Here is a 14,443-nt window from a genome sequence, read left to right as displayed (position 1 = left end):
ATTCCAGCACCTTTCCTTTCTTTCTTGTGTACAAAATGTTCAATTAATGAAAACCCATTCAAGCTTCATCTCATCACAATCTTCAACTCAAAATAAACATTATGATCTAATTTATCAAACTTAAAAACCAATGAATTCAATTGATAATTCATTCTCCATGATATACAAGTTAAAACATTGATGCTGGCTGGGCCATAGATTCTTTTGTCACACTATTCTTTTGATAGCTAACCTTTATATTTATTATATATATATATATTGCTTGCATTTACAACCACTCCCTTTCAATTTTTAAGACCAAGTCCTTGTTGAACTCAACCTCTTCTCCCACAACCAAAATGAAGTCTCCTTCATCTTCAATCTCCATTAGAAAGACCTCTTATTCTTCATATTTCCTAATCTTATTCTTCATCTTTTTTCTGGTCATCATCTATAGCCAAGACTTCCTTTGCATCCTTAGACAACCTCCATTAGAACAAGGTATGAATTATTACAACCAATATATATATATATATATATATATGTGCATGTGTATTTATTTGGTTGAAGCTAAATTGAGTAATTGTGATGTAGAGAAGGATGAGTTTGAGCAAAAGGTGGTCGAAAAGGCGGCGGAAACGGGCTGTGACTTGTTTTCCGGCGAGTGGGTTTATGATGAAGATACAAGACCTCAGTATGAAGAAAATGAATGTCCTTATATTCAACCTCAGTTAACATGTCAAGCTCATGGACGTCCTGATAAAGGATATCAACATTGGAGATGGCAACCTCATGGATGTTCTCTTCCCAGGTTCAGTTTTGATGTTTTTCTTTTTATCATTAATTAGTTTAATTGTGATTATTATATCAAAGTTTTATGGGTTTATATTGAATTAGATCTGAATGCTTGCCATTCTTCTTGTGATTATCAACCTGTTTTGACTTCAAGCTAATTATATATATAGTAGTTGGATTTTTTTATTTGTCTGAAGGATAATGCATGAGACAAGAACTATAAACAAAAATTTTAGTTTTTATTGACATCCTTGACATGTGAGATGCACTAGCTTAATATAAAATTCAGTAAATTTTCTTTACTTTACTCTGTTTTCATATATGAATTGTAATTATTGGATGACAAATTGGCTTACACACCATTCAAGGATTAAAAAGAAAATTTTTGAATTACTAGGAACTAATTAGATCTAATACTTGGCTGAAAATTACAGTTTTAATGCCACATTCATGCTTGAAATGCTACGAGGAAAGAGGATGATGTTTATAGGGGACTCTTTAAACAGAGGCCAATTTGTCTCTATGGTTTGCCTTCTTCACAGAGTAATCCCAGAGAACTCCAAATCATTTGAAACCATTGACTCACTCACAGTCTTCAAAGCCAAGGTATATACATACATACATACATACATACATAATGGTTATATATCTAATGTAAAAAGCTTAATAATAATTTAATTAATCACTTTTTTGTTTAATTTGCTCAGAATTACAATGCTTCCATTGAGTTCTACTGGGCACCCTTCTTGGTAGAATCCAACTCTGATGATGCTGTTGTGCATAGAATCACAGACAGAATAGTCAGAGCAGGATCAATCAACAAACATGCAAAACATTGGAAAGGAGTTGATATCTTTGTTTTCAATACTTATCTTTGGTGGATGACTGGCCAGAAGATGAAGATACTGTAAAACTTCTCACACTATTATCCATTCGATCAAATCCTATTTTTAGTCACCTTTATAAACTCAAAAAATTACATTGCAGAAGAGGTTCTTTTGGAGATGAGATGAAGAACAACATCACATTGATGGAAACTGAGGATGCTTATAAGTTGGCATTGAGAAGGGTAGTGAGATGGTTGGAGAAAAACTTAGATCCTCATCAAAACAGAGTCTTCTTCGCTACCATGTCTCCCACTCATGAAAGGTACTAAGAGAACTTTAATGTTCATCATTTATTTATTCGAGTAACCAATAGTCCTACATCGGTTAATTTGAAAAATATGGATTTGAACATATATTAAATTGATTTGATATGCAGTAGTGAGGGATGGGGAGGTGAGAAAGATGGGAATTGTTACAAAGAAACAACTCCAATTAAGGATGTAAATTACTGGGGAAGCTCAAGCAAGAAGATAATGGAGGTAATTAAGCAAGTGTTTAAGAAGTCAAAGGTGGGAATTAGTGTGCTGAATATAACTCAGTTATCAGAGTACAGAAAAGATGCACACACTTCAATTCATAAGAAACAATGGAATCCATTGACTGCTGAACAGATTGCTAATCCAAAGAGTTATGCTGATTGTACTCATTGGTGTTTGCCTGGTCTTCAGGACACTTGGAATGAACTCTTGTATACTGAGCTTTTCTTTCCTGGACAAAAGCAATTGAAATGAACTTTTTGATTTAATTTGTTTATTTATTTATTTTTCATGGAATTTTATCTGTGTTTATTATAGTTCATGTAATTTGCATGAAAACAGCAAATTTGGTTAATTTATTATCTCTTAAAAAGTGAAATATTCTTCTGTTATTTCTGGCAGAAAATGAATTATATTTCCAGCGAGAATACTTTTTATAGGCCTCTCTTATGGTCTGTATTTGTAAGTATAAAACCTTCCATTTATGTATTATTATTATTAGATATTTTTTGAATAAATTACATGATTAATATTATTGCTTACTAAAAAAACCTTTTGGTCTAGTGGTACTAATTGTATGGTTTAAAGTTTAATTAGTGTAACTGGTTGCATGGTTTAAGGTTTGATTTGTCAAACTTTAATTGCTTGTGATGAATACAGTCAGGGGCGGAACCAAGGGGGGGCTAGCAGACAAAATACTTTTTAAACAATATAAGATTTTGTGGTTTTCGATTTTTCTATACTTAATTTTATGTAAAATACAATATTTGGAAATATTAAAGTGTGGAGTGTGGGTGTGCTTGAGTGATTAGTTGGTTTACCCATAAGGTTTGGGATTTTTTGATCCACCCAAGTTCAAATCCCACTTGGTGCATTTTTTTCACATTTTATTTTTTAATTTAAAAATTACTATTATTTCAAATTATAATAAAATAAATCTTATATACAAATTTTGCATTTTTTCCACATTTTATTTTTAAATTTAAAAATTACTATTATTTCAAAATTTTAATAAAATAAATCTTATATACAAATTTTAGTAATTTAAAAAAAGTTTGAATTGATCATGAGGCCTAACATATATACATATATGTTAGAGTGAAACAACAAAAGTTTTTTTTATAAACAATAGTTTGGTTGTTTGTAGTGAGGAGGGTCAATATTACCATATTTAAAAAAATATATATAAACTTGAGATGTATTTTTATTAGTTGAATTATTGAAAATCTCATATATTTTCTATCGGTAATAACAAAATTTTAAATTATACTTTATATTTTTTTAATATGTATATTCAAATTTTGGTTATATTAGCACATTATTCTTCATTAAAATAATTATTTTGTTTAGAATATTTTTTTACTTTTTATTTTATTTTTTTGTTTTGCCTTTAGGCTTCAGCCCCATCTACCATCAAGTCCTGGTTCCGTCCCTGAATACAGTGATGTCAACCGGATGAAGGTACATGGGTGGATTGTTTTGCCCCTTGGACACACTTCTTATAAGCTTCTCGGATTTATATATATATATATATATATATATATATTATTGCTATAGTTTTTAATTTTAATTTTGAATCATGATCTTGAAAGTTTGAATTAGTTGACAAAAGATCACATTGCCAAAATTGAAAATTTGGGATTTAATTAATACAATTGAAAGTTTTAAGAGCTAAACAATAATATATATATAATCGGTGGGTATATCTGCACCTTCTCAAGTGGACCACGTTTGTTTTTTGACCCAAAAAAAAGGCCATTCTTTTATTTTAGTACCTCAAAATTTCTTAATTCAAAATCTAAGGTTTGGCCAATATAATAACATTACATTAAAGAAGAAATGAAATATGGAAAAATTTTAAATAACAACAGAATAAATAAAAACAAAATCCAGCGTGAGTTCATTTATCCACAATTACTAACAATAATAATCTAATTAGAAAGAGTGCTTTCTTTTTATAAACCCCCTAAATTTGACTTTAAGGAAAAAAATCATATAAAAATAACAAAATTGTCACTCTTCCCAAAAATATTTATTATGTAGACATAAAACAATTTATATTTGTTAAAAATGTTTTTATCATAAAATATATAAAACACACAAATACACACACACACTCTCTCTCTCATTAAATAGCAATTATTTCACCAGGTATAATGTAGTAGTTTGTTACTTTTGCTTTTTTACTTGATTTTGTTTTTTTTCCGTTTTGTACTGTCCTACCCAATTGTAACCGTTCTTCTCCTTCTTAATAAAGCTGTGATTAATCCAAGTTTTATAAAAATATTAATTTTAAATTTTTCAATGTGTTAATAGGATATTCAAAGGCTTATATATATAAAAAAAGCTATTTTCTTAAAAATAAAAAAAATATTTTATTCATATATAAATTCTAAAATTTATAATAATTCATTTAAATATATATATACTTTTTTTTTTTTATCAAAAGAACATAGTTTTGGTTATTTATATACTTGACGAGACAATTTATCGTCTTTTTCCTCAAAATTCTTACTTAATTTGATAAGTTTTTATTTACCAGAAATATATATATCTATATATATTATATATATATATATGTAAGCAATGATGAATATATATATATGCAAACAAACCCAAAATAAATTTCAAATAATTTTCTCCAATGAAACGAGCCAAGACCCCACCACCACCTTCTCCCACCTCCATTGACCCCTCCTCCTTCTCCTTCTCCTTCTCCTTCTCCTTCTTAAGCTCACCTCGTCGGTGATTCAGAGATACAGAGACGAGGTGGAGCAATGGCCAAGAAGCCTCACCACCTCGCCTTCCACTGGGCATGGGGTCTCAGAGCCCACTTCAACTCTCTCATCGCCATCGTCGCTGTCTTCGCCCTCATCCTCACCCTCTCCCTCACCGCCATTAATGCCCCAAAACCCGTCCTTTCTACTCCCCGGAATTCCTCCTCAATTGAGAAAACCATCAGTGCCCCCAAACCCGTCCTTTCTACTCTCCGGAATTCCTCCTCAACTGAGAAGTGCAACCTCTTCTCCGGCCGCTGGGTCTATGATGATAGCTCCACCCATCCTCTTTACTCCGGTCTCCTCTGCCCCTACATCCATGACGAGATTGGTTGTGATAAGTATGGGAGGAATGATACGAGCTATCAGAAGTGGAAGTGGCAACCAAACCAATGCAATCTTCCCAGGTTTGCTTAAAAATTCAATCTTGGTTTTTATTTAGTTCTATGTTAATCAGGATTCATGGTATCTTAATTGCTGTTATTCTGGTTGTGTAGCTTCAATTCAACTAAGTTGCTAGAAAGGCTCAGAGACAAAAGAATGGTTTTTGTTGGTGATTCTCTCAATCGGAATCAATGGGTTTCAATGGTTTGTCTTTTGGAATCCTCTATCCCTGTTTATGAGAAGTCCATGAATTACAATGGTTCAACTCTGTCTTTCAATGCTAAGGTGAATTTTGTTGTCATTTGTAATGCGTATAATTAGAATTATGATGAAACATGTTATGATTATATAGGATTATTGCAGAAATACAATGCGACAGTAGACTTTTATTGGGCTCCTTTGTTGCTGGAATCAAACTGTGATGATCCAGTGAAACATCGGGTATCTAATAGAATGTTTCGTGCCGGGGCAGTTGAGACACATGCCAGGCACTATGCCAATGCCGACATTTTGATTTTCAACTCTTATCTATGGTGGAAGAAGCCTAGGATGAAGATGAAGATCTTGTAAGTATAGAAGTGCATTTTTCTTCTTGTGATTACCGAGTGTTTTGACTGCCTAAAGGGAAATGCAATGTAATTTGTTAGGCATGGTTCATTTGATGATAAAGTGCAAGTTTACGATGAGGTTGAGATGATAAAAGGATTTGAGATAGCCCTGAAGACTTGGTCACAATGGTTGCAGGACAATGTGAGACTTCATAAGAAGGAGTTATATTTCATGAGCTTGTCCCCTACTCATGCTTGGTAAGATGACACACTCCAAGCATCTGATTTGATTAAAAAAAAAAAAAAAATTAACTAGTGGTAACAATTTTTAATTTTTTATGGTAAATGTGTGAAGTCCATTTTCTGATTTCAAATTTGCATTATGCAGTGTACATTGAGTTGGAATTGTGCATGCTAATCACTGATCAGAAATCAATTAGTAACATTTTGGTGGTAATTAAAATTATGTATTCGATTTACTGATTCAAATTTACATGATGCAGTAGACAATGAATTGGAAACATGTGTGCTAATTTCTGATCATTCACTTGTTACTGATTTATGTAAAGAATAAGTTTAAGCAATTCGATATTTATGTTTGGCAGGGGCGAAAGTTTGGGTGAGGATAGTTTTCAGAATTGTTATAATGAGACTCAGCCTATCCGAAATGTCAATTACAATGGCAGAGGACAAGATTTTGACATCATGCAGATTGCAGGAAGTGTCATTAATCAACTGCAAAGGAAAGGTGTAAATATACAGTTCCTTAATATAACTCATCTCTCTGAGTTTCGGAAAGATGGACACCCGTCGATATATAGAAAATTCTGGGATACTTTATCTGAAGAACAGCTTGCAAATCCAAGTAGCTATTCCGATTGTACTCATTGGTGCCTTCCGGGTGTCCCAGATGTTTGGAACGAGCTTCTTTACGCTCACATTTTCTCAAAGCATGCAGAGGAGTGATTTGCTTCCTTTTTTTGTCACAAGATGTTGTCGATATTGGTTTTTTGGTGTCAAATTTTACATTAAAGGGAAAGTCCAAATGGATGTCTGTAATGAAATGTGTCTGTAATGTAACATTTGACTTCCCAATTGGATCAATCAAATTGATTTATTGTGATGATATATGAGCTTATAGACATGATCTACTCAATTAATTAACAGTTCGTTAACCTAAACAAATCTAAATTAATCAACATTGTCAACTCCTCTACTGTTACTCTAAGAAAAGAAGTCCTCAATGATGTTCTTAAGATTAAATTTAATGGACAGCTCACAGTACGAATCAAGAGAGAAGCATCAAATCAGGAAGCTTGAGCATGTTACTCTGCTTAAAGAAATAGACACTTTGCTTCCTGAACCTCCATCAACTTCATCTATTTTAGAAACTAAACAAAATAAAGGTATATTATTACATAATAATTGAGACTTTTTTCAAGTTGTTATTGTCATCAAATTGAAGATAAAGAGAGTGGTTGAATAGTGACAGCCAAGCTTGTTTTTAGATGGAGTGCAGTCTAAGGCAAGCCAGGTTGCAAAGAAAGCCCATTGGGACCTTATTTGATGTGGAACAATAACATCTTCTTACCCTTTTTGTTTGGTAGAAGACTTTCTAGTTTGAAAAAATTTGTATGACTTTTGAAATTGTTGGTGTTTCTTAGAATGTACTTGATCCTTTGTATGGTTTGCAGTATATGTCTCTCATTAATCACAAATTAGAAAGCTATGTATCTTTGTTTGAAATGATGCTCCAACTTCTTGTAAACAAGTGGATGTGTTATGATTTACCTTCAAGTAAGAGTTTTTCTTTTTCTTTTTTTCTTTTTGAAAAAGAGTTTTTTTGCATGCCTCCCTTTGTTGATTTTTCATCTTTCTCTTTTATTTTATTTAATTTTTATAGCTGATCTAAGTTTGGGTGTTTGTTTAATGCTGTGTGTTTGAGTCTATTTTTTGTTTTTAATTCGTCTAAATGATGATATAAAAATTACTCTTATATTATAAAAAAAATCAATTTGTTATTGAAGTATTTATACTTAATTTTTTTTTTTGTTCTTAATTATATTTTCTAGATCATTACATAAAATTAAACATTTTTGTTTCAAGAATTAGTCATATAACTGAAAGACTAATTAAACCCATTATACTTGACTCTCAAACTATCTTGCAAATTCTTAACTTTACAATGTAAAATATAAATTATTTAATTATTAAATTTATATTAACCATAAAAATAATTGCATATAAGATAAATGTACATAAGAATTGCCATATAAAAGAATGTAGATTTTGGTGAAACTTAATTGAGAAATATTATATAATAATATATCCTCTATGAACTAATAATTATAAAATATAGTATTGTGTTTGATACGGATACCAAACAGTTAAGTTAATTAAACCATATTATAACTTCATTGAACTTGACGTATACACACACATATTCAATTTCACTATTTTACTTTATCTTAATCTATATTAAATTATTAGTGATTTGAACATTATAAGCAAAATTTGGCGAATGGCTCATAAATAAATACTAGTAAAATGAAAAGAAAAGCTTTGCCTAGTGCTTAGTAATCAGATCTACATGGACTGGGCCTGATTAAGGCCCAGGAAATGTACCTTATTTATTTATTATTTATTATTATAAAATAATAATAATAAATGGTAAAATATAATGGAGTAAGTGAAGTAAATAGCTAGTCAGTAAAAACTGGGAAGTGGGACCCATGGAATTAATTGGAAAATTGAGAGTGTGTTCACAGCTACTGCTAAGAAATAGCATATCAGAATCAGACTGGGCTTTTATTCTCTCACTGAATCCCACCAACCCAAATTAAATTGCCCAATTATTGGCAACTCATTAATTATATATATATATACTCCTTTCAGTTACTTTTTAGTTGGCACATTTAACTAATTCATGTTGATTAAAAAAAATTAATTAAAATTAATTAATTATCTATATTTTATAAAAAAATCCATTACTTTTCAAAACTATCCATATTTAAAACCCCACTAGTAGACAATATAACTTAATGCTTAGTTGATTTTAATTTATTAAAAATTATACAAGTACATTAAATGAAAGGGTAAATTTGAAAAAAAAATTATTTAATGCTGTACAAAGTTTCTAATGTGACAAATAAAAAGAAACAAAGAAGAGCTCCAAAAACGTGACAATTAAAAAGGAACGGAGGGAGTATATACACCTCCGTTCCTTTTTAATTGTCATATTTAACTAATTCACACGGATTAAAAAAAATTATTAAAATTAGTTGATTACCTATATTTTATAAAAAAATATATTACTTTACAAAATTACCCCTATTTAAAACTCCACTAGTTGAGAATATAATTTAATGTTTACTTGATTTTGTTTTATTGAAAATTGTACAAGTACATTAAATTAAAGAGTAAATTTGAAAAAAATTATTTAATACTACATAAAGTTTTTAATGTGACAAATAAAAAATAACAGAGAAAAACTCTAAAATATGACAATTAAAAAGAAATGGAGGGAGTAGTATTTCTCAATATTTACCTCAAGATACAACCTCAAAACTATGTAATAATTCATGTAAAATATATAAATTCCATCCTCGAAACAATTAAAAGAAAAAAAGGAAAAGAAAGAGAGATAGTTTTATTAATGAAAAAAAATTATGCAGGCCCAGGCCCAACCAAAATGAAAAGGCCCACAAGACTGACAGGATCCATAAATTATGGGAGTGAAAAGACAAGAGTAACCTTCGAGCATGGGGGTTGGATTTGGGGGTTAATGAATGCAAGGTGGCGCATGGTTAATTCGTGGGGAGGGCTTCGAGGTAAAAGTGCATGCCACTGCTACAAGAAGTCAGTGCCGGGCGCGGAACGAACGGGGGGAGAAAAGGGCACAAGTCCCTATTCACATTTCCCGCGTCTATATAATATAAATAATTATATTAAAATTAATAAATTATTTATATTAAAATTTTTAAATATAATTTATTAATTTTAATATTATATGTATTATATCTCCAAGGTATGTTATCTAAATTAAAAACAAAGTTAGTTCATGTATTATGAGTGTTCTGTGTCTATATATACATGCGCTTCATTTACACATGTTCATAGATGTTGATGTTATTATTCACCTGTTAGTTTTTTTTATTTTTTATTTTATTTTTTTTTAAATTTTTTATAATTTGTGGATTATTTACAAACGTCTGCAAATTATTATGTTTATATATATATATATATATATATATATATATATATATATATATATATATATTTGTGTATGTGTATATTTACATAGTGATATTAGATTTTGTTAAAGGTGTTTGATAGTAGAATGGTGTTGCCAAAGGTAATAATTATTTTTATTAATTTTAAATATTAAAGTAAAAATTAAAAAAATAGAAAGAATGATAAGAAAAATTGAGAAGGAAGTCGGCAGAGAAGGAAGATAAAGAAGTGAGAAAGACTCGTTAAAAGACGTTAGTAAATAAGTACATAAACTTGCTACTCCTTCATTAAGTATAATTAATGTCCACAACTAACACTTTTTACGGATGTATATGTTGTTATAAATGCATTTCTTGTATTAATTTTTTGGATAATAAGAGAAAAAATGATTTAAATATATTTTTAATTTATCATACTGTATGTGTTTATTTATCTAAGAATAGATCCTTAACTAAAAGCCAAAGAGAAAGAAAAAAAAAATCACAAATATGTCCACCAACTTAACTCTAACATTTCAATATCATTTTCAGAATCATTTGTTTGATTTGAGAGGAACTGCCAAAACCTTCTGAGTCTGCTGAAAATGGCATGAAAATGGAAGGCCAGAAAGACCAAGGACAATGGTCAAGAAATAAGTAAAAAAAGAAAAATAAAAGTCTTCATTACCAGCACAAACATCAAGAACAGTCAACAAGCTGCTGAAATGATTGGTGGAAACCAAAATCACATCACTAGAAGGGTATTTCTGTAATCTCCATTTCAAACCCCTGCTCACTGTTCACTGTTCAGAGGAAAAAAGTTTGTGTCTTTTTCTTAGTATTTGGTACTTCATCCCATCTGGACTCTCCCCACTGTGAGAGATAAAAGAAGACTCATCTCATCTCTATTACTTTTTTCTTTTATATATATATATATATATATATTTTTTTTTTATATTGAGGTGAATAAGAAGGAAAAAAAAAAAGTTTTAAGTAACCACCAGCTTCATGTGAGCTTTATATATCAGTCTAAAAGGCCTTTATAAAATTGCCTTGAAGAATGCAACTCTTGTCCTGGTCTTTGTCCTATAAATACACCCTCATATCACCATAACCTTTGCATCACTTTCTCTTCTTTTCTCTTCTTTCTAAGGTCTTTATTGTTTTTCCTCTAATAAGTCTTCTTCAACACAAGCATTGTTTTGCTTTCATTTGGAGAAAACATAATTTTAGTATGGAGAACCAGTGAAGCTCAGGAGGGATAGCGCCATGGATGAGAACTTGAAGCTTTTCTTATTTTTTTCAAGCTTCTTGTTTTTAATTTCTTATTGCGCTATCTATCCTGAGCATTACTGTTTCTTCATACTCTCTCACATGCATGGAGAACTTCTCTCTGGGTTTTGGTTTGTGTTCTTCTCCTTCTTCTTCTTCTTCTTCTTTTTTTTATTTCTTGAATTTATCTTTGTTTGTTTCTTCTTTTGTTTTGAAGGAAAGAATGGAAATTTTCACTTTTTGTTTTTTATTTTTTTCTCTATGTTTTTCTTGCTTTACAGAGACATTATTTAATGCTGTAGTTTAAAAGTTATACTGGGTTGAAAACTTTAAATTTATTGTGTGCATTGAAGAATGTCATTGGCACATAAATTATGGCAAAAATACATCAAAGGTAGTAATGAATATCACATGGCTGTGACAGTGTAAACGCTTCTGGGCACACTTCTCCATTAAAATGCCTTGAATGTTCAAAGATTTTTTTACTGTTTTCATATGGTTTTATTGGTTACTTTATTCTCCTATCTTTGTTGGTTTGTTTAGTTCACTGAAGATGTGGATAAATATCAATGTTATCTTAAAATCAAAGAGCCATTCATCTTCTTCTAATAAAATAAGCTATTAAATTTAGATGCTTTAGAATTATTTTCCATTTAGCTTAGCATGATTTTGTGAAGAAATCATCACCGTACATAAATCCGGAGCAAAGAAGGCTGGATAGCTTTTGGAAATGCATTCAACACCCACAATGATGGGTAATATGTTTGTCTAACTTGATTTAATATTTTTAAATATGTATATATCTCTACTTTGATAAAATAGACAAATAACTCTGAAGTGTACATATATATCTATTTTGAGTTAATGTTTTAATATATTTATATATGTTTTTATTTTGTATGAATTAAAATCATAGAGTCACAAATAATCTTAAAAAAAAAAAAAATCAGTATTAATAGACTAAAAACTTAAATTCAAATTACAAAAATAAAGAATTTCAGGAAGCCAGTCTTTATTTTGTCCCCCAAAAATTGAACAGAAACTAGCTCCCAAACAGTCCCCTAAAAAGTTCATTTATCGTCTTTCCCATCCAAAATGCGTTTGTCAATCAATTTTTGTCATCCGTTCACTGAAACATATGATGTACATAAAATAATGAGATAAATCCAAAATGAAATAACCCACTCAGATATTCCGTGGCACAACAAAATGTTTAATTACATTGGCCCTTGGAGATGAAGATAATAATCTCAATATAATATATAATATATAATATATAAAAAAACTAGCACTCTAAAAGAGTATTGCACGTTGGGTGGAGTTGAGCCAAAGTGAGAGAAAAAAAACTATAAGACCTTTGAAGAGAGTCACCCTGAAAGTCATCTGGCACCGTACTCTTTGATACCATCCTGACGTCCTTTCTTTTGTTCATGAGAATACAACAGTAACAATACTTACTACTGCTTCACTGGACCCCTTCCTTCCTGACTACTCTGTTTACTGTCCACCCTTCTGATCTCCTGAGAGGAATATTCAACAAGAGAAAACAGCCCCTGCATATCATGCACACACACACAATCAAAAAAATACACTTCCAAAGTTTGTATCAAGTATAACATATTTGATTTTTGTATCCATACACACACACACACACACACATATATATATTAAAAAATATATAGTGGAATTGGGAATCCTGCAGGGAGTTGTACTGAAGGACTGACGTGGGGACGTTCTGCACTTAATGACAATTCTGGGTTCCAAGTTATATATATATATATACATTAAATGAGAACACATGCTGTGTGTGGGATGATGAGTCTGTGATTCAATGAATTCGACCCAGCCAAGGTATTAATGGACTGTCATTCACAGCCCAGATGACAACTGCTGCAATAGTTCCAAAACTCCAATCAAACCCCAACTATGCATCTGTTCATGACTTGACACCGGTTTCATGTGCCTCTGCCTGAGCTTGTGTGCCTTCCCTTGTTCTCTGCAGACATAGCTTAAACTGCGTATCAAATATCAATACATAAACATGTGCAAAGAAATAGGTATCTTAGGTTTTTTTATTTATTCAATGGAGCATTGCAAGAAACAAGCACATGGATAAATATATCACAAGAACTAGTATCAAGAAAACTTGGTCCTTGGGTTTGGGAAATCGAAGCGCTTTGACCGCGCCCTATGCGTTACTTTAAGGTCACGTCTTTGTTTTGGAGCCTTTTGAGGTGCTTGGTCAGCATCTGGTACAGTGTTATGTACCAATCCCTCTAAAAAAAAACAACAGCCTACACCTCTACTTATCTCCTGTATTATTTACCTTGAAAAGCTTGGAAACACAAATGGTTCCATCCAAAGGACAGATTTTTAGAAAAAAAAAAATATGTGAATCATTCATTTCTAAACAAGATCAGTCATGAAGAAATAAGTACTATTTTCCAACAAAGAAGACAGTGCATAATAATAAGGATGTAATTCCATTGACAGACATCATTTGAGCTAATGTAAGTTGAAAGGTAAGAAATAATGACAATGAAGATAAATGGATATGAAAACTCACATCAGGAATCAAGAACTCCGTTAGAGATTTTAATTTGTAACTGTATCTACAGAACGGTTGCCACCAATGAAATTTCTAATATTTGATCTTCCAGAAAATTGATGAGTGGAAATCATCAACGGCATATTTCAAGTGAGGCAAGGGATCAACAATCCTACCATGCTTAGCCAGCTTAAATCTCAATAGTAAAAGAAGGTCCTTGTATCGTGATTGCTTTTTTTTTAGAACACGAATATATGCAGATAGCCCGAGCCAAATGAACTCTGCTTTCTTGAGTTGAAGGCCAGGGTGAATGTTGAATCGAACCTCCATGTCGTGCATCTGTTTCTTGATTAGCTCGTAGAAGTAGCTGATAAAAGAAGTATCAACAAGATAAATCAATAGTAAGATGTACAGCTGAAGTTACAGTAGGAGAATAAATAGACAACCTCATGCATTTATTTATTTTATTTTTCGAACAATCAACTTGATTCTTATCATAGAATGAATGGATGGTCCATATAGCAATAATTGTGTACCTGAATGAGTTTTGAATCATGTCCAGAAAG

The 14,443-nt window shown here is 31.0% G+C and overlaps 2 protein-coding genes and 1 long non-coding RNA gene across 7 annotated transcripts; 2 read left to right on the top strand and 1 right to left on the bottom strand.

Moving 5' to 3' along the window:
• The first annotated feature begins 269 nt into the window (after positions 1–269).
• LOC120281683 (protein trichome birefringence-like 33) lies at positions 270–2,429 on the top strand. Of its 2 annotated transcripts, none has more exons than XM_039288385.1 (6): positions 270–480; positions 574–790; positions 1,209–1,380; positions 1,482–1,681; positions 1,762–1,923; positions 2,041–2,429. In XM_039288385.1, exons 1-6 carry the CDS (start codon positions 339–341, stop codon positions 2,390–2,392), a joined length of 1,245 nt encoding a protein of 414 aa, XP_039144319.1. In that variant the 5' UTR covers positions 270–338; the 3' UTR covers positions 2,393–2,429. The 2 variants fall into 2 exon arrangements, with proteins under 2 accessions (XP_039144319.1, XP_039144318.1); XM_039288384.1 differs by having other exon boundaries at positions 271–480; positions 2,038–2,429.
• A 2,358-nt stretch (positions 2,430–4,787) lies between these two features.
• Positions 4,788–6,852, top strand: LOC120281775 (protein trichome birefringence-like 34). 2 transcript variants are annotated; one of them, XM_039288470.1, is made up of 5 exons: positions 4,788–5,321; positions 5,412–5,583; positions 5,662–5,864; positions 5,946–6,104; positions 6,235–6,443. In XM_039288470.1, the coding sequence occupies exons 1-5, from the start codon at positions 4,915–4,917 to the stop codon at positions 6,242–6,244; spliced, it is 951 nt and encodes a 316-aa protein (XP_039144404.1). In that variant the 5' UTR covers positions 4,788–4,914; the 3' UTR covers positions 6,245–6,443. The 2 variants fall into 2 exon arrangements, with proteins under 2 accessions (XP_039144404.1, XP_039144403.1); XM_039288469.1 differs by lacking the exon at positions 6,235–6,443 and adding an exon at positions 6,452–6,852 and having other exon boundaries at positions 4,791–5,321.
• Positions 6,853–12,360: 5,508 nt separating this feature from the next.
• Positions 12,361–14,443, bottom strand: LOC120282331. 3 transcript variants are annotated; one of them, XR_005542946.1, is made up of 4 exons: positions 14,414–14,443; positions 13,896–14,244; positions 12,685–13,343; positions 12,361–12,458 (listed from the first exon to the last, which is right to left on the bottom strand). It is a non-coding gene; the product is annotated as an uncharacterized LOC120282331 (long non-coding RNA). The 3 variants fall into 3 exon arrangements; XR_005542944.1 differs by lacking the exon at positions 12,361–12,458 and having other exon boundaries at positions 12,465–13,343; XR_005542945.1 differs by lacking the exon at positions 12,361–12,458 and having other exon boundaries at positions 12,465–13,325.

This window comes from Dioscorea cayenensis, chromosome 18, assembly GCF_009730915.1.
Source record: "Dioscorea cayenensis subsp. rotundata cultivar TDr96_F1 chromosome 18, TDr96_F1_v2_PseudoChromosome.rev07_lg8_w22 25.fasta, whole genome shotgun sequence".
Taxonomy (NCBI): domain Eukaryota; kingdom Viridiplantae; phylum Streptophyta; class Magnoliopsida; order Dioscoreales; family Dioscoreaceae; genus Dioscorea; species Dioscorea cayenensis.
Note: the sequence above shows the minus strand (reverse complement) of the source record. Positions and strands in the feature narration are given on the sequence as shown.

Bases quoted from the DNA above. Each gene is read 5' to 3' on its own strand.
- LOC120281683 (XM_039288384.1), top strand. From the start codon at position 339: ATGAAGTCTCCTTCATCTTCAATCTCCATTAGAAAGACCTCTTATTCT. The intron at 481-573 runs GTATGAATTATT...ATTGTGATGTAG, and splicing joins ACAACCTCCATTAGAACAAG to AGAAGGATGAGTTTGAGCAA. The intron at 791-1,208 runs GTTCAGTTTTGA...TGAAAATTACAG, and splicing joins CATGGATGTTCTCTTCCCAG to TTTTAATGCCACATTCATGC.
- LOC120281775 (XM_039288469.1), top strand. From the start codon at position 4,915: ATGGCCAAGAAGCCTCACCACCTCGCCTTCCACTGGGCATGGGGTCTC. The intron at 5,865-5,945 runs GTAAGTATAGAA...GTAATTTGTTAG, and splicing joins AGGATGAAGATGAAGATCTT to GCATGGTTCATTTGATGATA. The intron at 6,105-6,451 runs GTAAGATGACAC...TATGTTTGGCAG, and splicing joins TTGTCCCCTACTCATGCTTG to GGGCGAAAGTTTGGGTGAGG.